This window comes from Anticarsia gemmatalis, chromosome 18 (assembly GCF_050436995.1).
Source record: "Anticarsia gemmatalis isolate Benzon Research Colony breed Stoneville strain chromosome 18, ilAntGemm2 primary, whole genome shotgun sequence".
In the NCBI taxonomy this organism is placed as follows: Eukaryota; Metazoa; Arthropoda; class Insecta; order Lepidoptera; family Erebidae; genus Anticarsia; species Anticarsia gemmatalis.
The window spans coordinates 4,404,769-4,428,502 of NC_134762.1; the positions used below are offsets into that span (position 1 = coordinate 4,404,769).

At 33.6% G+C, this 23,734-nt stretch overlaps 1 protein-coding gene across 1 annotated transcript in view; it reads right to left on the reverse strand.

The window, feature by feature from the left end:
- The window catches only part of LOC142980675 (neuropeptides capa receptor-like), a 139,359-nt gene that overhangs the window by 31,038 nt on the left and 84,587 nt on the right, over positions 1-23,734 (reverse strand). The window contains exon 6 of the mRNA XM_076126187.1: positions 7,675-7,858. Within this exon, the coding sequence (XP_075982302.1) occupies positions 7,675-7,858 (184 nt within the window). The remainder of the gene's footprint in view (positions 1-7,674; positions 7,859-23,734) is intronic.

Genomic DNA, 23,734 nt, shown 5'->3' on the forward strand with positions numbered 1-23,734 from the left:
ACAATTCTACAACGAACAAAGCCTGACTAAGAGCTGAGTGTTGAAAACGTTGAAATTATAAATTGCCATCGTTTGTCAAAAGTTTACAAATGTCGCAATATGTCGTGAGACTTAAAGCGACCCTGACATACTATTGTTTATTGTTCCCAATGAAATAAGGTATTCCATTCATGAGTTTGAAACGGGTTGGGCTTGTATATAAAGCTAAAAGTGAAATTTGTTTTTGTAATATTGACATATAATATGATCAAAGCTTTGTTAGTAATTTTAAAATAATAACGGTAATTTCTCTATATAACAAAATCCTTTGACGGATTTTTTCATAAATAAAATTTTGTTAGTATTATCACTACCCGTTAGTAAAATATAATATTTCAGTAAGAATAAGTATGCGACACATAACTTTCAGGGTCTAAATATAGCAACAAGCGGTTACGCAAAAGGTAAACGACCGGTCTTTTTGTTCCTGTAGGCGATTTTCCATAGAACTATCGTGTATCAAGTTTGACATTTAAAATGCTCTGCAAAAATAGTTCCTACAGTGCTCGCTCGAAGCGCTGATCAATCTTTCATACATAACTAGCCGGTTAACAGGAGTGACTAGTAGTAGAGAACCGCCCCACTAGGTTTCTTGTAATAATGTTTCAGCTCCTGCGCAATGGCCTCTCCCACGCAAAGTAAGGAACTATAATTTAACTAGGGAGTTACATTTCAGGCTTCTATAATATAAGGCTGTAAGTAACTCATTAGCGAATTTGCTCATTTCCATGCGCAAGTTTCTAAACGTGCGTGCCAGCTATTACTCATACAATTGGATTGAAGTTAGCGTCTGACTTAACAAGATTCTATTCTTGTGGAAACTTTCTCTCGCCTCCGTTTCACAGAAGCCTGGTTAAGGTACTTATTGTAAACTAGCACTGTTATACAGAGATTCTCTTTAATAACAGATGTTAGTTTTGATTTATGTTCGGTTTCAATAATGTATCTTTCAGTAAAGTTTGGAATGTGCTAACTTGGTTAGGTTAACTATCTATCATTGTATCTTGTAAGTTGCTTCATTGCTTGTTATTTTTAACAGGGTTTTAGATATAAGTTTAACCCATGTCCCAATGCTGGGCAAGGGTCTCCTCCCGTAATGAGGGAGTTGGGCTTGAGTACACCACGCTGGCCAATTGCGGGTTGGGTCCCGGAAAACGGCATAGTCAAATAAATATTCAGAAAAAGAGAAAATTGCACAATTCAGAAACGCAAAGATATTTGGCGTGTAGACGTAAATACCCGTCTCTTCTTTAAAGGCATATCGTCTGCATAAAACCTCGCTATCGGAATCAGAAACTTTGACTGATATTTTTGGGCACAAGTAATTTAGGACATCGATATATCAAGTTATTTTTGTATGTAGCAAAAAACTGGGTAGTTCATATCGCTATCAGTCAAAGGGAACGAATGCTGATAGGAAAGCTTGTGGGATTTACGTCAACTCTATTTTATTTTAGGACTAAAATATACCTTTTTTTAGGTAGGATGATGGACCTTAAAGAAAATATTCTTGAAAAAAGATCCGAGACGATAAATTTCTGATAGAGTCGGTATATAGTTAAAGTTACGAATAAATAGAATCACTTAGGAAATGCTATTTATTTCCCGTAGATATTCAGTATTCACATTGTTTTTTTAAAAGATTATAAACATTACTGGAGTCTACTAAACACATTAAATGTTTCAAGTGAATTTAAAAATATTTTATGTTTTTTTAAGTCAAAAATAAAATTTCTATTATTATGACATTCTTGGTAAGTATCCTCATAATTTTACCGTTTGTATGTTCAAGTTGATGAGTTCGGGGTTAATTAAATTAAAATTGTATGCACGGTTAATGAATAAATACAAGATCCTTAGTTAAAGGTTCCTTTTACATATTTTAATTAAGAACATTCTACTAAGTAATGTGTTATAATGACATAATTTTAGCCATTATATAAGCCACTTAAAAGGAGGGTAAGCCTGTTACCATACACGTTACCAATTTCTGAGCTACTATGGTAAGACAACACCAATAGTACTTAGCCCGACCCGGGAATCAAATACGCGACCTCATGATCATCAATCAGATACGTAGTGTATGCTGCTCCACTCGTATTAGACATAGCCTGATATTTATATAACAGTTTTTCAGGGTTTCTAAAAACAATGGGCTATAAGCTATAAAACATCTTGCTATGACCTGTTAGAGTAGAGCAGCAGTTATTTCTGGAAATGTCATAAAATAATGCGTGAGACCTCAGACATTCTTCGAACAATTTCAAATAGGTACTTATGACAATTAGTTCCCAAGCTTCATTAGTCAACCTGCTATCAATTAGAGATCCATACATAATATATTACGTAAGGTACCAAGTCATGGCAATAATAGTTACTATTATATTCATCTACTTACCTGAGCACTTAGTGTGAGAAGCCTCAAGTTTCAAAGACGTTTCATCTTATAATGATGTATTATGTATACATATATATATAGGCGGTGTTATCTTACTTCATTAGTTATTAAAATATGATCGCGTAGTATGTGACATAGTAGGCATATTAAGAAGTGATTTCCTTGATTAAATATAGGTAAGCATTGTCATACAACGTGGCAATGGCGGGTTCGAATCCCACCCGGGACAAATATTTGTGTGATGAACACGAGTATTTGTTCTGAGCCTGGATGTTAATTTATCTATATAAGTATGTATTTAGAAGTATATAAGTATGTTTATCAGTTGCGTGGTTACCATAGTACAAGCTCTACTTAGTTTGGAAACAGATGACCGTGTGTGAGATATCCAAAAATATTTATTTATTTTAATGTTGCTAGCTAGTTCTGCGAACTTTTCCGCTGGACAGCGATGAAAATTCGCAAGTTGAAAAATGTTGTTAATTATATATAACAGAGTTAATAAATACTTCCAATATACGTACTACATCATTGGATCTTTCTGTTAGAGTTGTCAATATCTATATTGTAAGTACGTTGAATCCACCATTCTAAAGTGCGTTTTGCGAACAATAAATAGGATTAAAAGTGCAATTATAGAAAGAAGAAACTATACAATTTATTAACCGAGATTGGTACCAATCACCAAAATTGTTCCAGAAGCATCGTTCAAGATTTTTTTTATAAAAATGTCGAACGCTTTTGTAAAAAATAAAGGTACATCTATATAGAAATAAATAAATAACGTAGCTTTAAGTGCTAAAAGTGATTCAAAGATCGTTTCGCTATTTTCCAATATCGCAGCCTTTTTCAGGTGAAAGAAGGTGAAAGAATTTCTGAAATCTGTTGCTACTGTAGCGCGATTCTCAACCACTATCGACATTGACAATCTGTTAGCTATCGAGAAATTTTGTATGAAAATCTTATCAGTGCCTCTAGCGGGCGCCGTGGAAACTATTTTTGCCTCAAGATTTGAAATGTCAAACTCTCGATACTCGATAGTAAAGAATTGCGCTACTGTTCGATTTATTTCGTACAGGCGTGGTACTAGAAAACATGAAAAATACTCTTATTGAGACACTATTATACGTAAAATATTTTGATGTAGGTAAAATCACGAAACAAGCTTTCTAAGACAAAATCTTGTATTTAATACATTATATTAATTATATTATCTCGGTTCACAGCGGCTGGCGAGGGCTCTCGACATATAAATGAACGTCGTTAATTATTGTAATGTTACTGTTGAAATGTATTATTTTCTTATCTGACTGCCACATATAGAGGAGTGTTTTCTGAGAGTAAATACTGTCTTGTATTATATTAACCTACTTTTTTCTCTTTGGATTGTTCCATTATATAGGTAAGTAGGTATGTCCCTTACTTATGATTAAATAAAACGATTTTATTCCGATACTAGCTGACCCGCGCAACTTCGCTTGCGTCACATAAGAGAATCATAATTTTCCCCGTTTTTGTAACATTTTTCACTGGTACTCTGCTCCTATTGGTTGTAGCGTGATGATATATAGCCTATAGCCTTCCTCGATAAATGGACTATCTAACACTGAAAGAATTTTTCAAATCGGACCAGTAGTTCCCGAGATTAGCGCGTTCAAACAAACAAACAAACAAAAAAACAAACTCTTCACCTTTATAATATTAGTATAGATAAAGAGCCTGACTGTATTGCAAATCAAGAGTGTTGTGGAAGTGCTGAAAAAAAATTGGAGTCTTCTCACCAAAATAACTGGTCCACCGATACATGTCGAAGATTCTTTGCTTCTGACGGTCCGCTTCGACGAGTCTGTTGCTTAAACCCATAATGCAGACGAATGAGACGAATGATGTATTTTTTTCGTTTTTGCATTGTAGTATTTTATTGTTTAAATTAGCTATCAAACAGTCTAAGGTCGTCTTTTAAAAACAGAGACGTCAAGCATGTTTCACAATAGTTTTGTTAATTTAACTACCGCAGTTAATTATTCGTATTGTCCCAGTACGAGCGGTGCAGTATGCTAATAAACCAATTTGCACAAATTAGTCACAATTGTTCCTAAGTTCAACCCCGCCATTTGCATGTTTACCAAGCTTTCTCAAGACGTTCCTCTAGGAATTACTTAATTTCATTAAAACATCATGAACAATTATATAAATTTTCTCCTCTGGTTTAAAATGACCTATACGAAATAGCCTTTTTATACAGAAAATAGGGAAAATTAGGCGCTCATAGCCTGGCTAGTTTTGCTCACCGGTCGGCAAACGATCGATTCTGTAGATGGTTGACCGTATAGTGGTATTTTAACTGAGAGTCTCCGTGCTTCGGAGGGTACGTAAAAAGTCGGTCTTGGTTGTTGTCGATAAAGATAACAGTCGTTAAACCATGTCAAAGGCCTTTCGGGCAGCTTGAACAACTTTGACACTAGGTTGATGACGTGCTTTCCTATTTAAGCATTAATATTATAAATGTCGTTTTGATACATATTTTCATGAAATATGTCGAGAGTATGATATCGGTTAATTTTAAGTTAGGTAAAGTGTTTCTATATATAATATCGAGGACGTGTACTGTCCTTGTTAACCAGTGTGCCAGTAAATAGTTTTCAATTTCCTTTATTTGGGTCGCCAAACATAGATAAAGCCTGGTTACTTGAAGCACTTTTCCCTGTGGGAATTTATTTTGAGGAAAATAATTGAGCGTTTTTTTAGATTCTAGTCTACTTGTACTTTTTGACAATGATTGGTAATCATTCTTAATTGCAATTATTTTATTGCAAGAGTTTTTTTTTAAAGAATATATGGCGACGGGGTAACTGGGTTAGCAAAACTACTATCTAGTATTATCCCAAAAGGCAGGGTGAACTCGTCACCAGTGAACCTGCGCAAAACGCCAAGCAATAAGAGGAAAAATACAATTTTGCGGAAATTTCCGAAAATATATTTGACAATACACGTGCCACACAAATGTTAAAAAGAAAAGAACAGTGTTCTTATAAAATTGGGACAAAGATATGCAAAACAAAAAAAGGGCCAATTTAAACAATACTTGAATGCAGAAATCATTCAAGTTAATTACTGGTTATATGGCCCACTTTGTGTCGAAATAATACTTGTACAAATAAATTACAACATATTTTGGTGTGTGAGCTTGACGTATCTTGGGATATATATTGTGGTTTAAACCTAAGACGGAACTATGTCTGGCATTAATCTGAACTTTGAGCTGTGTATATAACGCCTGAGGCTTAAGTTGACAGCAGCCTGTATGTAACTTAAATAAACAGGGCATATCTTTCTTGCGAATAGGGTGTAAGGAAAACGCTCCTGGCATCTAAAATTGGTGATAGATATAGATATTTTGAAAACGATACCATTAAAAGATGCGAAACAAATACATTTTTAACTTTCTTTTCTAAAGTTTCCCATATGCATTGTATATTAATGAAATTAAAATGTTTTATGAAAAAAGTACGTCTACACCCTTTGTTTTCTATGAAAACTAAATTCTCATTACAAGATTTTTACGTGTCCCTTACACTCTGTATCTATAGAGAGGAATGGAGAAATAACTAACATCACACAAATATTATTCCGACAGTCAAAGAACTGCTTTTTTATCTTATTCTCCAATAAATATTTTAATTGACACTTGTACCAAAATATTGCTGATATAAAAAGTCGAAGTAATATTTTTTCGATCGTAAAAAAGTAAAAAGAGTATTTTTAATAGATATTCGATATTTATCGCGATAAAGGCTTTTGTTGGGAGGTTTTTTTCAATTTAGTGAATGAAAAGGAGCCGTATTTCAAGAAGGGCCTTCGGGCGACGCCTCTAGTAATTTTATCGCAATGCTTGATCAAAATTTTATATTGAAAACAATTTAAATAATAACGAAGATACTGTCCCATACTTTAAGTCTGTTCCCATACTTTCGAAAGATATCGAACTATAAACATAGTTACGTAACATCCACAGTAATCCTACTAATATTATAAATGCGAAAGTTTGTAAGGATGGATGTACTCGTATGTATGTATGTTTGTTTTTTGCGAAGAAAATACTGACTGCATTTGAATGAAATTTGATACATAGTTAGTTTATAGCCTAGATTAATACATGGGATACTTTTTACCACGGGAAATCTTTTGAAGGACGAAGTTGTGGATGGAAACTAGTATTATAGATGCGAAATTCTGTTCTCCTGAAACAATTTCATGGCTAAATCACTGAATAGATTTTTATGGAATTTAGTACGGAGATAGTAAATGACTCAGTACCAAACAACAGATTTTAAAAAAAATAAAGTTTCCTTAAATTGGGAGTGAAGTCCTGTGGTAAGGCTAGTTCCTATCTATAGTTGAGATCTTCATTTCAACAAAACCTCAGACTCCAATATCAGCACAAAATCTCATAACATTATGTATGTACTTCATTTCCTTCAAGGTTGAAACTTTACAGCGCTGACATCTCGATAGAACATTTCATGATCATGGCTTACGATGTTATTATGTCATATTTCTGCTCTGAAATTGACTTTTGACGCTTGTAATAACTGCATGACGTAAAAAGTTACGATTATTGAAAGAATTTGAGAACGAAAAATTTAAACTTTTAAATTGTGCTGTTTCATATATATGAATCCTAATTTGAGAACATTTTGTTGGTTTCATTTCTTGCAATGTTTATTTTCGAAGAATTAGTAATTTTTTCAATTATATTATATTTTTGAGTTCTAAGAAAAGTGAAACCTCGTAAGTCCTCGGTTTCTTAAAAGATCCGAAGCTTTTAGCAGTTAAAACCAAGGTCGATGTAACCCGACCGAAATTTTGGGAACCAAAATGGTGTCTAAGTTATTTTGAAATTATTATCTCAGACATGACCCTAAAACTTTCTCTCATATTCTAGAAGGAGACAATTGTCCAGCAATGGAACAATAATAAGTGAATTATGAAGAAATATAAATATTATTGGACAACTCACAAACGGTGATTTGATTCCAAACTAAGCAGAGCTTGTGCTATGGTAGCCAAATATCTGGAAAATAAATACTTATCCTCGTGTTCATCACACAAATATTTGTCCCGGGTGGGATTAGAACCTTCCACAAGCAGCGCTACGGTTTTTGCGACGAGGTGGTCACGATAACCACACACAAAACGTGCAGTTAATTATTATAAAGATTTGTTTGTAAACTAACCTGCCACTCATAACATTGTAGAGAATCGGGTTGACGGTCGCCGACACGTAGTACAGAGCTCCGGCCACATTGAACAGGTGTTCATTGATGACATGGAACTGGGGCAGGTTGTAGCCGTAGATGAAGAACAGGCGTTGGACGTGGAACGGCGCCCAGCAGACGAAGAATGCGATCACTACTGCAGCTGTGGAAGAAACGAGTTAATTATTGTTCGAGTTTTAAGCACAGATTTCAGGCGTTATTTTTGCATTAGTTTCTTACTAAAACGTACAAAATGTTACGCAGTTAATAGTTTTATTTCCCTAACTTCAAATCCTAATAACTGATTAGTGTTCCAGTTTAAGCTTATTTTGTGTCCAGTGCCTTACCAATCGATACTAATAGAGCTGCAGAATTAAACCACAAAAATATCAGTAGTGCAATTCTCTGTCATTACGGACTATCAACAACCGGCTATCGAGAAATTTTAGTAGGCGTCTCGCAGGAATTAATTTTGCAGAACAATTAAAATGTCAAACTCTCTATACTCGATCGTACTAACAGTAGGGAATGGTGATACAGAATGTTACTATGTACATATTGTAACAATAACGTCTGTTAAATCAATGTCGGATCCAGATACACAGTCCCACGAGAGGTATTTTATTTTAAGCGTAAAGAACTTCCCGAAACTATTCTCGAAAATTCGGTGGGACGAAATTAAATAACAGAAACGTTGCCCTCCAGCATTAAAGGAAAACAATAAAATAGCTCAAAAGGTATTCCAGGGCTATAAATTTCGAGGTCAACCACCTCTGTAAAACCAGATTTCCGTGAGAAACGTTTCATTTGAATTTACAATCAAATTAAGAGCAAGAACTTTTAGAACACTAATAAACGTCCATTGTTTTGTTAGAAATCTGAGATAAAACAGACCAACGACGGAGAATTTACTTTTGGAGGTAAAATAAAGAAATATTGTGTTACATAAACACGAACTACTACGAATTACTTTTGTATGTCTTCTTCAAGAATACAATAAACAGTTTTTCCATTTTCTGATACATTTGTAAGAGGTCTGTAACTATAGTGATATTTATAAGTGAAATATGAAAAAACTATATTATTACGGCACATATTTTGTCGGTACGATTGCGAAAGTAAAAAAGTTGGCTGTTCCGCTTTTCCAAACCAGCTGCCACCACTTGCAGAAATAAAAAGGTTTTTTTATCCAATTTAAGCTATTACGCCGTTACTGGTTCAAATGGAAAAGCTGGAATAAGCACGGATAACAATAAAAAGCTCGAGAGTATATTTGCTTGAACACACTAATATTGAAAACTACTGGTTTGAATTGAAAAATAATATTTTATTAGTGCAAATATTGAAGAAGGTCATATCCTATATGACATCACTTTATGGCTAATAAGAGTGGAACAGCAATTAAAAAACGTTGTGAAAGCTGGAAAAGTCGCGGACGGCCGCTAGTGTAAAATAAAACGCATAAATAAGTTTCACATAATAACACATAATAAAACGCATAGAGTTTTTAGAAAAGCTCCCAAGTGTGTAGATTGTGATTTTGTTTTAAAAGAAATATTTTCGTCTTTCAAAATGTCTCGCAGAGGTTACGAGATTATCTTGAAGATTGAAAGCAATTTCCGTTTGTATACTTTTTCCATCCAGCAATGAACACTTTGCGAATTGTTTAAATCAGAGGACTTTAGTAGCGAGATTTCCAACTTCAAATAATACCGTTTGACTGCCTGTGTCGTCTGAGTAGAAGAGTTTTTAACTGCTGATCGTGGAGTCTTGGGTTTGATTCCTGCCCGTACCGCACTAATCGATTATTGTAATAATCCGTGAAATGTTCTCAATAGTCTGAAGGAGTTTGGTAAAGTTATTAATAAATACGGAAAGGAGGTGGTATTGAATTACCGTATCTACATCTGTAGGTATGTGTGGAAAGAATAAAGCGAAACGACTATCTTGAGACATATTTTCTGGTTCTGTTCAATTTGTTTTACAATGCTTTACTTCTACAGACATTCGATACAAGTATCAACTTATTTGATATCGCTACTTCGTTTATTATTGGCCACAACCAATAAATTGTGATGATATCGCCTTTGTACATTTTCTTTTACGCTAGACTTCACAAAGCAAAAGCGTAAGCCTAAAAACGAGATTCGATGTTCCAAATAGTTCACGTGAAAATAAACTATTTGAAAAATTGTTTTAGTTCCTCATTTTAGTTTATTTTGTTGATTCCCTAAAGACCTTTCTTCTAAAGGAAACTTATTTTCACATCCACTGTTTAAAAGCATCCGCATGCCGGAAATTTATCGGATTACAAGTTTTTAATGGGATTTAATTAAAAATGGATAGTTCCGCTTTTACCGACTAGTAAAGTTTTGTTTTTGTTACACTTGGATAAACACGGGTTCGAACTAGGACGAACAAATGTCGAAATTTTAATTTGTTGAAATACTCAAAGGTTTTGCTTATAAATTGAGTTGGTCTATGATGTGTACAGAACTACAGAATATACCAATGTTTGTATTGGGAGCAAAGACCTCAAGATGCGGGCACTGTCTGCTTCGAGCCAATGTAGTTTGCTTGTGGGCCGTTAACTTGTTTATTTTGTCCTTGCAAGCAGAAGGGGTTGCCAATATTTGGTAAGACAACAAATAAATCGAAAGCAGCTATTTATACTACGCTAACTCAAGTTTTGGTAAAATCGTTTCTTTATGCCAAATTACTTTAAATGTGTTGTTATATATGGCATAAAAAATCACGAAGAAATGTCCAAAAATAAAGAAGTTACAAATCTGATACAACGCTAACTAAACGTACTTTTCACTACAAAAGTTATCAAGTTTTTTTTCTTTAAACCTTTCCACTGTAACTAGTTTTAAGAGCTGTTGTTAAAATGTTATTATCTACACATTACTTCGGAAATCCTTATTATAGTGCGTAGACGTTTGCATTCAGTGATAAGGATCAAGAAGTTAACTAAGATTTACGGCAGCTAGTTTCTAAGTCGTCTTAAAGTTTCAAAGAGCACATGAAAAGAAAATCTCGGTGATATCTTCTAAGATAATAGTTGTTAGTCACATCAAAGTTCATTGGGCGGCTTAAACAAGTTTACCATGAAATAAATCTCGTAAAAGTGAGAACGATACTTTGTTTAATAAGATATTTTTTTGTACCTGCCCCATCGCACAAGCGTTTGTCCAATGCACGACGCGTGCGTGGTATTGTTGCGGCCTGTGTATTGCAGGTAATTGAACGCTGCGCTGCGCGTTGCCGTAAGACAAAGGTAAATGAGCGGCAAGGAAACATGGAATTGAAAACAGTTCTTATAAGAGAATCTTTAAAAGGGCTTTAAAGGTAAAAGTATTAAGAGAAGATTGGATTTATTCTTAGCAAACTTTAATCCTCTTTTTATCTCAATTAATAACAATTAGGTTCTACAACAAATTCTTAGGCAATACGTGCCCACAGCTAGAATGCTTAAGTAACTTCTTCAAAGTTTCCAAAGGAATCGTATTTTATACCGTAATTGAATGAAGAGGTAAAGTTAAGCTAAAATCACTGTTTTCTAAGTGTTGGGGAATTTTCAAGCCGAACTTACTACTTAAGAGGCTAAATTAAATATACATATATTACATAATTAAGATTTCATCATTAGGTACAAAGATTTTCAGCAAGTTTAGTTTCATATAGCGATTTCTTTACAAAGGACGCCGAGTCGATACTACATAAAAACCATTAACAAAGACCTGCTTCCCAACCTACTAATCGAACCCAGGCTCGTACACTTGCTCCTTGCTCTTGTACCATCGGGATAAAAGGTCTGCCTATAATTTTCTTAAATGCTGTTATTGCTTTGTATTTACTCAGGCAACTACTAAACCACTGTTAAGAAAAAGCTTTCTCAATACCACAATTGTTAGTTTCACAACAAAAAAAAGCATGACTTACTGCTTGCTTAATTACCCGAATCGTATAAACAAACATACGGAAATATATTATTACGTAATGACACATATATTTGTCGTGTGGCTAGTTTATAGCTATCCCGTGGAGTGGTAAATAGCTTCATAAGTAGTTATTACAGGAAATGTACTTTGTTTCTTATTTTTTATTACCCCAGCACCACTGTTTTCTTTGTTTGAGTATGTATTACAATAATTATGTACTTACTTACATTTATGTTAAATAAAATAAAAATATTTTCCCGATCTCATCTGAATTCTAGGGAATTTAAGGAAATGATATGTATTTTTTTAAATACGTTTTACACATATAAAACTCCATGAGATGAGTTGAAAGATATCCCTGAACTGACTTTTCGGTCATTAATCTCTAACCGAGCTGTTTAAGCAGTATCAAAAGAGGGTTTTCCCATATCCCATGTTTAGCAAAAAACATGTTTTTGATGAGATATATTTACATGCCGTTAAATACGAGTAGAAAACACCATATAAAAATACTTATTAAAAATATTATAATTTATGAATATTTTGATGCAAAATGACGTTGCGTAAAATTATATTATTAATGAAATACAAGCTCAGTGATCAATTTCCGACAGTATTATGGTATAGTTAATTAAAAGGAAGATGTATTTTATCTTCCAACGGGCTACAATTTTATTGAATTCCAACAACGGTAAATTTCCATAATACCTTCTACTAAAATCAATATTAACTTTACGATCAGCACTCACATACTAAATAACTTTCGACCAATAAACTTTACATTGTGTGAAAATGGAAATTTTATTTACAATATATATTTATGACCGAAGTCAACCGCATCTTGTGATAAATCTCTATTTTACGTGTCACACGTTTACTTAGGATAATAAACACCTCTATAAAAAGTTTAGACGCACTATAAAATACTAAAGAGGTTTAAGACCTTTTATGTCCACGGGTCAATGTACTTTTGACAGCAGATTTCCCGCCATAAACGGTTTATTTGTTGCCAACTCTTAAATTGTGAAATCAAAGGATTAGGAAGGCTTAAGAGTGAGGCTAATAAATTCTTCTTCCGCAAAATAAGGCTGGATTACCAAATTCAAGGGCATAATGTGATGGGTTTTTATTTTAAGAAGCCTTTTAAAAATTGGAAGGGGTCTGGATCTTTAAATTACATCCGGGAAAAACTGAGATGAGCTCACTGAGCGGCAAACGATTTATTAAGAATCATGAAGCTTAAATCATTAAACTTTTTGGTATCGTCAATTTTGTCATTAGATTGATTGCTCCCACTACCAATAAAAAAACGTATTAAAACGTTTGTAATATACTCCTAATTACACGAGAATCGTGACAAAATAACAAATCACAAAAATAGACACGTGAGCAGTGATAGCCGAGTGGTATAAGTTGACACCTCCCACGCAAGTGGTCGCAGGTTCGAACCCGAGGCAACACACCAATGACTTTTCAAAAGATATGTATGTGTGTATTAGAAATAATTAGGTATCACATGCTCCAACGGTGAAGGAAAACATCGTGAGGAAACCTTGCATGCCTAAAATTTGTTTAATACATTTTTTGAGGGCATGCAAATTCCCCAACCCGCACTTGGCCAGCGTGGTGGATTCAAGGCCTTAACCCTCCCTGATTACGGAAGGAGACCCTTGCCTAGGAGTGGGACAGTAATGGGTTAAATTTATTATTATATTAAAGTAGACAATGTTATGACAAACACAAACACCGCCCACGGGCATCGTCAATCGCTTCCTTTTTAAAAGTAGCGATTAAATAAAGCGAGAAACAGGCAGGCTCACCCCACTACCATATGGGATTCATAGAGAATCTCTTCTCTTCTATTAAATCTCTCGTTCAGAGAGATTTAATAAAGCACTAAGCAGTATTACTTTGTAGCACACATTTCACACATTTAACTGTGTCCTCTTTCTTGATGGGAGATAAAAATAAAGTCTACTCATTTCAAGACTAGGTCGCTGCATAATAATCCAAGAAAGGAACTATTACGTTTCAAGGCAAATAATTAAAAAGTTAATTTTTATGTTAATGTGTCGAGAGCTACCACGATATTAAAGAAAGTTAATGTTCATAATCTCATTCGTAATAATTGTTTACAATTATCTTTCAAACTATACCTTTTCCTGCGACTGCGAAATTAGTTTTTTTCTTGCAATTTCATTCTAGCGGAGACGATTGTCTGCTTTGCGAAAGGAGGACAATATATTTTCTCATTTTTTATTGCAATGGTGATATTATATTCAGCACGTGCGGTGAGCCCCGCATGTGTATTGTTTTAACAAATCAGGACAAATATGTAGGTAATCCCGAGTAATTTACTGCGGAGCCTGAATGCAAATTTATTTATGCATAATTATGGTTATAGTGACCTTAAAAATAAAGTTTAAAACATTATTTTAAATAATTTGCTTATTGGTATATAACCAAGACTGTCAAAGCAATCGATCAGAGTTGGTTTTGTCACCAAATATCTTCTATTCTCGAATATTCAAGCGAAAATTATACAAAAAAATCATTTCCACCTTTAAATTAACCTCTACGCCGTCACAACGCAGATTTTAATTAATTTTCAATCATATTTCAGACTTTCATTAACTTTGGGGTCCGGAGTTTTCCGATACATTGCTTTTTCTCTGACAAAACAAGGACAGGTCCGACCAACGCAAATAAATTGTTGAAATTAGTTTCGTTTAGCTAAATATAAAGCGAACATTCCCTACCCTCTTCTAGTTAATAGTAGTTAATTTATTAGAAAAAGCTTTCATAGTGTCTACTAGCTCTTTACCGCGACTCTGTCCGCGTCGACTAAAGATTTACATACGTTTTTATGCATGTAGATAATTTTCACGCCCTTTTCCTTTTTTTAAAGCTCTATGGCTCATTATCCGCATAGTTCTCGTTCCCGTGGGATTTTTTGTTGTTTTTACTGCTCCCGCACTAAGATTGCTCAACCTATAAACAACGGACACAAAGAACAACCAAACCCGAATCAACTATTTGTGGATCGCACAAATAATCGAACCCACGACCCCCGACGCAATGGTAGTGGCAAAACAACCGTAACCACTGCGCCACGGAGAAAGTCAAACTATATTCTATAGTCTTGGATCTCGAACTATCTTTGTATAAAACTAGCTGACCCGCACAACTTCGCTTGGGTCACATAAAAAAGAACGGGTAAAAAATTTTCCCCGTTTTTGTAACATTTTTACTGGTACTTACTCTGCTCCTATTGGTCGTAGCGTGATGATATATAGCCTATAACCTTTCTCAATAAATGGGCCATCTAACACTGAAAGAATTTTTCAAATCGGACCAGTAGTTCCTGAGATTAGCGCGTTCAAACAAACAAACAAACAAACTCTTCAGCTTAATAATATTATTCAATTCAATTAGTAATTAGTAATTAGTATAGATTATAATATTAGTATAGATTTATTTCAAATTGGTTCAGTGACAGATATACTTTCGCATTTATAATATTGGTAGGACTAATAAATTAGGTGTTGTATTGTATTAACAAGACTCGGAACATTTATTGTGAATATTGTTTGATTACGATAGTTTATTTACAATATAGATTGGAATATTAATTGCTTGTATTTAGTTTTGAGGAGATTGCGTAATGTTAATAAATATTAGAAAGCGGTGATGTGTAAAGTTTTTGTTTTGATTGAGTTTGCCTCAAAAGTTGTTTTTTTAAAACATACTTATTGCCTCAATAAGTATGTTTCAGTTCAGTCTCATATAGCTGAAATATTCTATAACTCTGGACCTCGATCTGAACATCACCTGTTATTACGGTACTATATTAAAAACTGTTATTATTTTGTAAAATTCTTGAAAAATTAACTGTCTCTCACGAATATAACAAAACAATAACTGTTTTAATTTAATAACATAAGCTAAATCTCCTTTTAATAAGCTTAATTTGTCACTATGCGGCAAGAAAAAGCTAAGAGCAATACAAAGAATAGGTTCAACATATTCTAGGTCACTCCAAAAATACTGCACACTTATTTACAAACTATCCCTCTCTAACAAATAACATCAGGCACAACATACGGTCGTACAATTTAATTTGGCTTCGTAAAAAGAGACAAAATAGGTCACGGAGGCTTTTTTATCACAAGTCGGTCTCCATTTCAGCAAGGATTAGGGTAGAACAATGCTTTGTAACGGTTGTTGCGGCTTTCTTATCATTTGAGGTGAAAAGCCTTGATTTTACTCGTTGACGTAAAATGTTAAATATTTTGTAAGGCTACTTCATGTTTAAGATAAGGTTTCCTTGTTCTTTTTCTATTTATTTGTAGTAAATGTGGTTTGCCATTACAGCATCTTTTTAGCCACCGATAACTGTGTGCAATGCCTGAGGCCCCCTTGAATATGTAAATATGGGCCATTAATGATGATGACGCTATATAACAAAATATTTAGAGTCTATAATTTCTTATGTATTTAATTTCTTATTTTAAATCAAAATTTGAATGTTATGTTTTGGTACCCAGTGGTAAAATATATTTAACTAGGTAAATAGATTAGACGTTTTTAAACAGTTAGGTTTAATAGATATTTATCTAAGTATATATGTTTTTAATATATTTTAAAATAATCTTTTAGTGAATTATACAGCCAATTCAGTCAAGAGAACACTAAAACGGGTCACAATTTGTAGCTGTCTAGACAGTGTTCACGACGAGGACATTTAAATTTTAATACTTCAATTAAATAGATAAATGGGTGCTATACCCAGTTATTATAATATTACTTTGGTAATAGAGGAGCGACAATCGTAACCTTGCCACTGCGTCATAGAGTCCATCAACAACATAACTGCAATTGAATTTATGAATATACTAGCTATGTACAAAAAACCGTTCCCGTTTTATAAAAAAAAAACTGGTCTGGTCAGGTCTGTTCTTTCACCAGGTACAAACGCGCCCGAACGGGATAAAAATCCTGTGTCCATCTCCTGGTTCTAAACTGCCTCTCCACCTATTTTCAGCCAAATCGGTTCAGCCGTTCTTGAGTTATAAATGGTGTAACTAACGCCACTTTTTTATATACTAGTATACTACATAGATTATTTCAAATTTTAAAACTATGCTTTTTTACTCAATTGTCGACAATTTCATGGGACCTAGTGCTATTTAAACCTTGGCGTAAGTTATTTTGAACTTATAAAAGCCCTAGCAAGTATCCCGCTGAGTTACTTTCCCGCTCTTTAGGAGTAAAAAGTTTTAGTTAAATGTATGAAGAATTGTTTGGTATTATATTTTATACTACCAATACGACTGTGGCCTTCAAACTTTCAGCTCATCAGCTTGCCTCTAGTTGCAAATTACACGTCGGTATTATAAAGGATTCTAAATAGTAAAATATTGCTTCATAATGTCCAAAAAAAGCAATGCACTTTTTTTTTAAAATAAACACATTTCCTTTTGGTATCTCCAATATTAAGGATAGTTTTCTTTAATATATTATTTAACATGTAAGTGTCGTAAGTAGGTAATTATTTTTATTCCCTCAACACCAAACAATTGCCGTGACATTATTCAACGATTACAACTACTAACCAATGTTCAGCAATTTCATCCAAATGTTTATTACTTTTTTGTACAACGCTCTACAAAGTTGCTAAGCATTATTATTATACAAGCATAAATATAGCTTAAACCGCAGTAATAACAATTCATCTTTCCCTAATTATCTTTTGTTTTAAACAAAGCATCCCTGAAATAAACGCAAGGATGTAAAGGTAATGCCTTAGTACTATAAATAGGTCCCAAGAACGCCATTTTGTTTTTCCACAGGCTCTTTTACATTTCAGACTGCTAACAGAATACCGAGAAGTGGTGCTTAAGTACTTTTGATACTATCGTGCTTACATGTTGAGCGTATTACAAGAGGAGTTTGTGGATTGGATAACAACAGCCGCACGGATCAATCACTGAGGTTAAGTTACGCTTGCCGAGGTCGTTCTGTATATGGGTGACCATCTTATACGTATCTAGTACCTCCGTGTTCCAGAAGGAAACAAAATTGTTCGGTAATGATGTACTTACTTCTTTTTAGTTTGGTTAACGTTCTTAAGGAACAGGCAAAATCAGACGGCAATTTATGAATACAAATTATAATTAAACCAGAGTTAAAAATACACAAAACCTATAATCAATCATATGTATAATAGAATAGGGGAATTCACGCGAACACGCATTTTACCTTAAAATGCCTAAAAATGCGTGTTCGCGTTAATTCCCCTATTCTATTATACATTAAACATGCAACGCGAGAGTTTAAAAGTTATGATATAATCAATCATTATCAATTTTGCTAAGGGATTTCAATAAAAAGGTCGTGTCATCGTATTGTCGTGTCATTATAATCACATGCGATATAACAATCGGACTTTTGTCGGCAGATTTCATGTGAATCATACAATTTCATGAAATACAAATTCATACAAAGCAAGTACTTTTCAATACATTAAAATCTTCTGTTTGCTATTGACACTGCTATGACAAACTGATACGGCTTAGTTTGAAAAATATTTATTTATATTTCATTTGCTTTTTCTTGTACGTATTGCCACGAGCAGATTTCGTAAGCAAATTTTATTAAAGAACAATCTTGATTAATTGTTTACTGCTCTTGGCAAGTAAATTATAATTTAATTTAATTTACAATGCTTCTGAGCTCAAAGCTTAACCTCAGAAGCATTGTTAATTTTTATTAAATGCGTAATTAGTTTGCTATTATTTCAAGATTTTATGCGAAGATATATTTTAGAACAGCAAACTAGTTTTAAGATTTAATTTAAAATGTACTCATCCTGCGACAAAGGTAAGCAAACCAAGGTAAAAGGCATAATAAAGTTAACTCCAGAAAGTCATTGTATTAGATATCCTGCAACGCTAAAGTTAGAAAAGTTTAACGAAAGAACTCTACATGAAGTTTTAAAGCTTGAACAATAACCGTTACCAGTACCTCGATTCTCTACGACTATCGACTACCGACAACCAAGCTGTCATCGAGAATCGTGAATCGAGCTGTCATCGGTTGTCGGTAGTCGATAGTAGTAAAAAATCGAGGCACTGTAGCACAATTCTCTACTACTATCAACTACCGACAACCGAGCTGTCATCGAGAAATTTTGTATGAAAATCTGATCAGCGTCTCTGACGGGTGTTGTAGGAAACATTTTGGCAGTACATTCTAAATGTCAAAATTTCGATAGCTAGCAGGTTGTCGGTAGTCGATAGTGGTAGAGAATTGAGGTACAGTAGTGCACAAATATAAACATACACTTAGTACATACAATATTATGATCGTGTTCTTCAACCACTTTTATGAGATAAAAGTATACCACGTCATATAGTACATAGTACAAACTATATACAAAACTATAACCAAGATAATACATTCGAGATTCAATTTCCTAAAGTAATGTTATTTTCAGTATCTTGCCGGGATTCGCCCTGTATTTCCTTACATCTTTTGAATATTTTCAGAAATGAAAAGTGCTTTAGTATGTTTCTTAGTTATAGTAAAGCGGTTTTAAATGCTAAACGCTCGTTAGATAAAAAAAATCGCTCCACTAATTTAATGGCTTAGATGGCTTTAATGATTGTTTGTATGGTTTGTTACATACCAACACCGATAATATGTTGGTATTAATGTATTATGAATTGATGCAATTTATAATTTAAACCTACATCAACGAAAATAAAGTATAATTTTATGTATGTATTTGAATCCTGCAGTATTTTGTTGAAGCACAAGCTTAAATAACAAATGAATTTATGCCTGAATAAAATTCAAAACAACACAAGTCCAATATTTTAAGCCATATCAATAGCATAAATATGCTTTCAACTAAAGGTGACCTTCTTCTACACAATTTGTCATAAAGCGCAGGCTCAAGAAACGATTTTTAGGCCTTCGTTATACCTTACATTTAAAATCACACTAGATCAAAAATGATTTAAACCATATTAATAAAATAAATACGCTATCAACTAAAGGTGACCTTTTTCGACACAATTTGTAAAATGACCTTGATCAGCCTAACTCGCATATCTTGAAACTCTATACGTGTGATAATGAGGTAACTATGTGGTCTAAACCCTTGGCGTAATGATGGTGAAGGGTTAAATCGTAGCCTTCGATTAAATGGCCGTGTAGAGTGCCCATGTTAAGGTTATAACTTAAGATTCCAATAAGTCCCGTGAAATACATTTCTGATAACCATAGTACGTTTTTTTTTTCGTATAAACGATGGATGAACATTATGATTTAAATTCAGATAATAATAATATATATTCTTCCTTGTATGTGAAAGCCATAAGACATGACGTGAATAGCGGCCAACTTTCATGAAATAAGAGCCACTGAAAGATGAATTTGAATGATATAAGATTATAATATTACTCTGACAAAAAAATATCAAAGTTTCATTTTTATTTATCTCCATAAGCAACAATTAAGCTATTAGGTAAGAATTCTAATCTCAAAGAATACTGTTATAAGTAAATGGAAACGACCGAAAAAATTATCTCAGGTAAAATATATTTTTAAATGAACCCTCTTTTAATACAAACGCAGTTTTAAATTAACATATTATTCTAATATTAGCATAATCTCGGTTTTCCTTTTTATATTTTTTATAATCTGAATAAGTAATATTCCGAAGGTGTACTAACGGTGATTTTTTAGGAGTTCATTGACCTTTTCAAACTGTTTTTATTTATCTATTATTAATAATACGATCACGCCTGTAATACCTGAAAGTGTAGGCAGAAGTGCAAAACTACGTTCATGTTCCGTCATACACAATATTAGTCCTATGTAATAGATGACTTTTTGCTATATACCGGGGGCGTTTCTGCTACTTTCATAACTTCAAACTACGCCATTCTCTCAATAGCATTATCACAATAACTCTCAATAGCCCATTAGAACTTTTCTGACCCTGGAATCGAATTCGAGACCTCTTAACTTCTACTACTCTTACCTCAAAGGCTGTCTTAAACACTACATCAGTCTACTAAAATGTAGTTACACATCTAATCACTTTTGAAGCAATACATTACACTTTAGGTAAACTTAGTCTAATGCCTAGATTAGTGTATAATCTAGGCTTTATCTAGATTAAGAGTTTATTGTACGTATTAAGAACATAGACAGTTTAATCTGTTATACTGTCAGTTGTACGAATTGTAGTTGAAGGAATAATTTACTACGATTACGAACTTTTGACACATACTATCGTGTTGTAAATGGTTTTGACGTTGATGTTCTACAATTCAATTTAAAGGCATATACAGTGAAAGCGATTCACGACAATTCGAACCATCGACTATCGAGTGTTAGACATTTAATATGTGCTGCCGAAATAGGTTCTACAAAGTCCGTTAGAGGCGCTGATAAGTACCTCGATTCTGTACAACTATCGACTACCGACAACCGGCTAGCTATCGACATTTTGACATTTAGAATGTACTGCCAAAATGTTTCCTACGACACCCGTCAGAGGCGCTGATCAGATTTTCATACAAAATTTCTCGATGACAGTTCGGTTGTCGGTAGTCGATAGTAGTAGAGAATCGAGGCACAGATTTTTACACACAATTTTTCGATAGCTAGCCAGTTGTTGATACTCGATAGTAGTAAAGAAGTGAGCTACAAGGAAAAAAATACAGGCCTTCGAAGGAAATTACTTGAAATATTGTACATACCTTAATTAAATCGAAGGAAACTTACTACGTATAGATATTTGGTTCTGGGTAAAGTTTAGTCTAAAATAAATAATCACTAAAGGCTAAGTATAAGAAATAAAAGGAACTAGAATTAACGGAATCTTTCATTATTAAGAATGATGTGTAAATGTGTTCCCTCAATTTTGTTAGACCTAAATCATTCTTTGTCTTGTAACATTTAAGCCGGCATAGTTATATAACAGAACTAAAATATTCAATAATAAAAATTATTCATTAAATTATATCTAATTGCGAGAAGATATATTTTGATCTTACTTATTTCAATTCACGTTAAAAATATTTCAGGTGAGCAATGAGGAAAAAGTGATTTCTTATTTTTTACCTGATTTTGAATTCAAAACATGAGTATCGTTTTTACGCACATTTTTGTAGACAGCGAAACAAGTCTCACGAGTCTTTTATTTTGATCGAATAGGAAGAATTCCTGGCTAAGACAGCTGCGTGGATCAATCTCTCAGGTAAAGCTACGCTTGCCGATGTTCGTCAGTGGTCGGGTGACAATGTTCCACCGTGTTACGAAAGTTACGTTAAAATGTCGGACCCGGCTATCATTTTCAAAAGATCTTTGACAGTCGTGAACAGTAGTCAGAAGCCTGAAAGCCTGACAACCACTCTTACCGATGGGTATCGTGGTATAACCCATTTAACTGGATGTGGAGGTCTGACAGGTAGTCACTACATTTACACATTACTTACCTTACTATCACTACATTAACTGCCTCTGTGGTGCGGTCGGTTGTTTATGTGACTGCCGTGCGAGAGGTCTCGGGTTCGAATCCTGGGTCGGGCCAAAAAGTCTTTTCTGAGATTTTCTGTTAAGAATTTCTTAGAAATTGCCCGGAGTTGGGAAGTTGAGGTCGAAGACCTCCGTGCCTCGGAGAGCACGTAAAGCTGTCGGTCCTGCGCCTGGCCTCTCACTAGTCGTGTCGGTTATCCGTCCCACCGGGTTATGAGAGTGAAGGAATAGAGAGTGTACCTGTGTATTGTGCGCACACTTGGACACTCTAAACAAAGTCCTGCACAGATGGCCAGTTTCAATGAAACTGACCGCCGTAGCCGGATATCGGCTAGGAGGACTATATACTACATTTAAAATACTTATATTCAGCTGCATGCAGTGCGGCCTGAAAGCCGACACCAAAATAGTTTATAATAAGGTTAAGCTGATGAAGAAGTTTTAATCGAATAAGCGTAGGATTTTTTAAAAATATTTTCTCATACCACAGCTTAGTCAACATTTTGAATGTTATTGGGTTTTTCAAATTAATTTACAATTTCAATGTTAACATTGCCTCAGCTTTGATTAAATTTATATTCGTTTCAATTTAAAGAAGCCAAAGATTATTGAAAATAATATTACAAACTGATTAATTTATTTTCATTGAAATTAAATTAGACAGATAACTGTATAGTTATTGTTTACTAAGACGCTCGATTAAATTAAAGAAATTATAAGTTCGTAAAAAAATTACATTAATAAATACATTTACTGAGGCTTTTTTTTATAACAACTGTAAAGTTTATTTGCAAAAATACTTTCTAAATATTAATTATGCGATAATGATATGAAAGGGTGCTCATAAAGATTGATTGATGAATACAAACGTTCAAAAGGAACGTCTACGGAATTGGCCTTTGCCCAGCAGTGGTACAGGTACTACTGCTGGGCAAATATGATTCATTATATAGCCTATGTCAGAGCCTGCTCTGACATAGGCTATATAATGAAGCATATTAAAAAATGTACCAATTGAAACTTATGAAATATGTATATTTCAAGTACTTAAGTTGTAATTTTAACTTGATTTTTGTTACTGAAATATAATGCAAAAGCGTGAATTATGAATATCGTCAAGTTTTAGAGTATGATAAGTAAATGAGCTCAAGTTTTAAGTGAGCTGAAAGTTTATCTTTGAGACGGCTCATTTTAGATTAAAATATTATGTTAAACTATACAATAAATGAATCCTCTCCTATATTCTAGTAGCGATAGTTTAAAAGTACAAAATAAATTAATTAATGGCAGAAATTTACATTTTATGTTGAAAATAATAGATGCGGTATGTTGAAAAATATATTGACAGTTTTAGGAACGACCTGTGTTTAATTTTTCATAAATTTTAATGCTACTATCGGCATAAATAATTTTAAAAAATCAGTAAATTCTAAATGATCATAACGACTATGGGCAAATGTTTAATCAAAATTAATATCTGAAAAGTTTTAATTAAAAACCTAAATCTAATAATAAAGTTAGTTTTTATATTGATTTTTGAA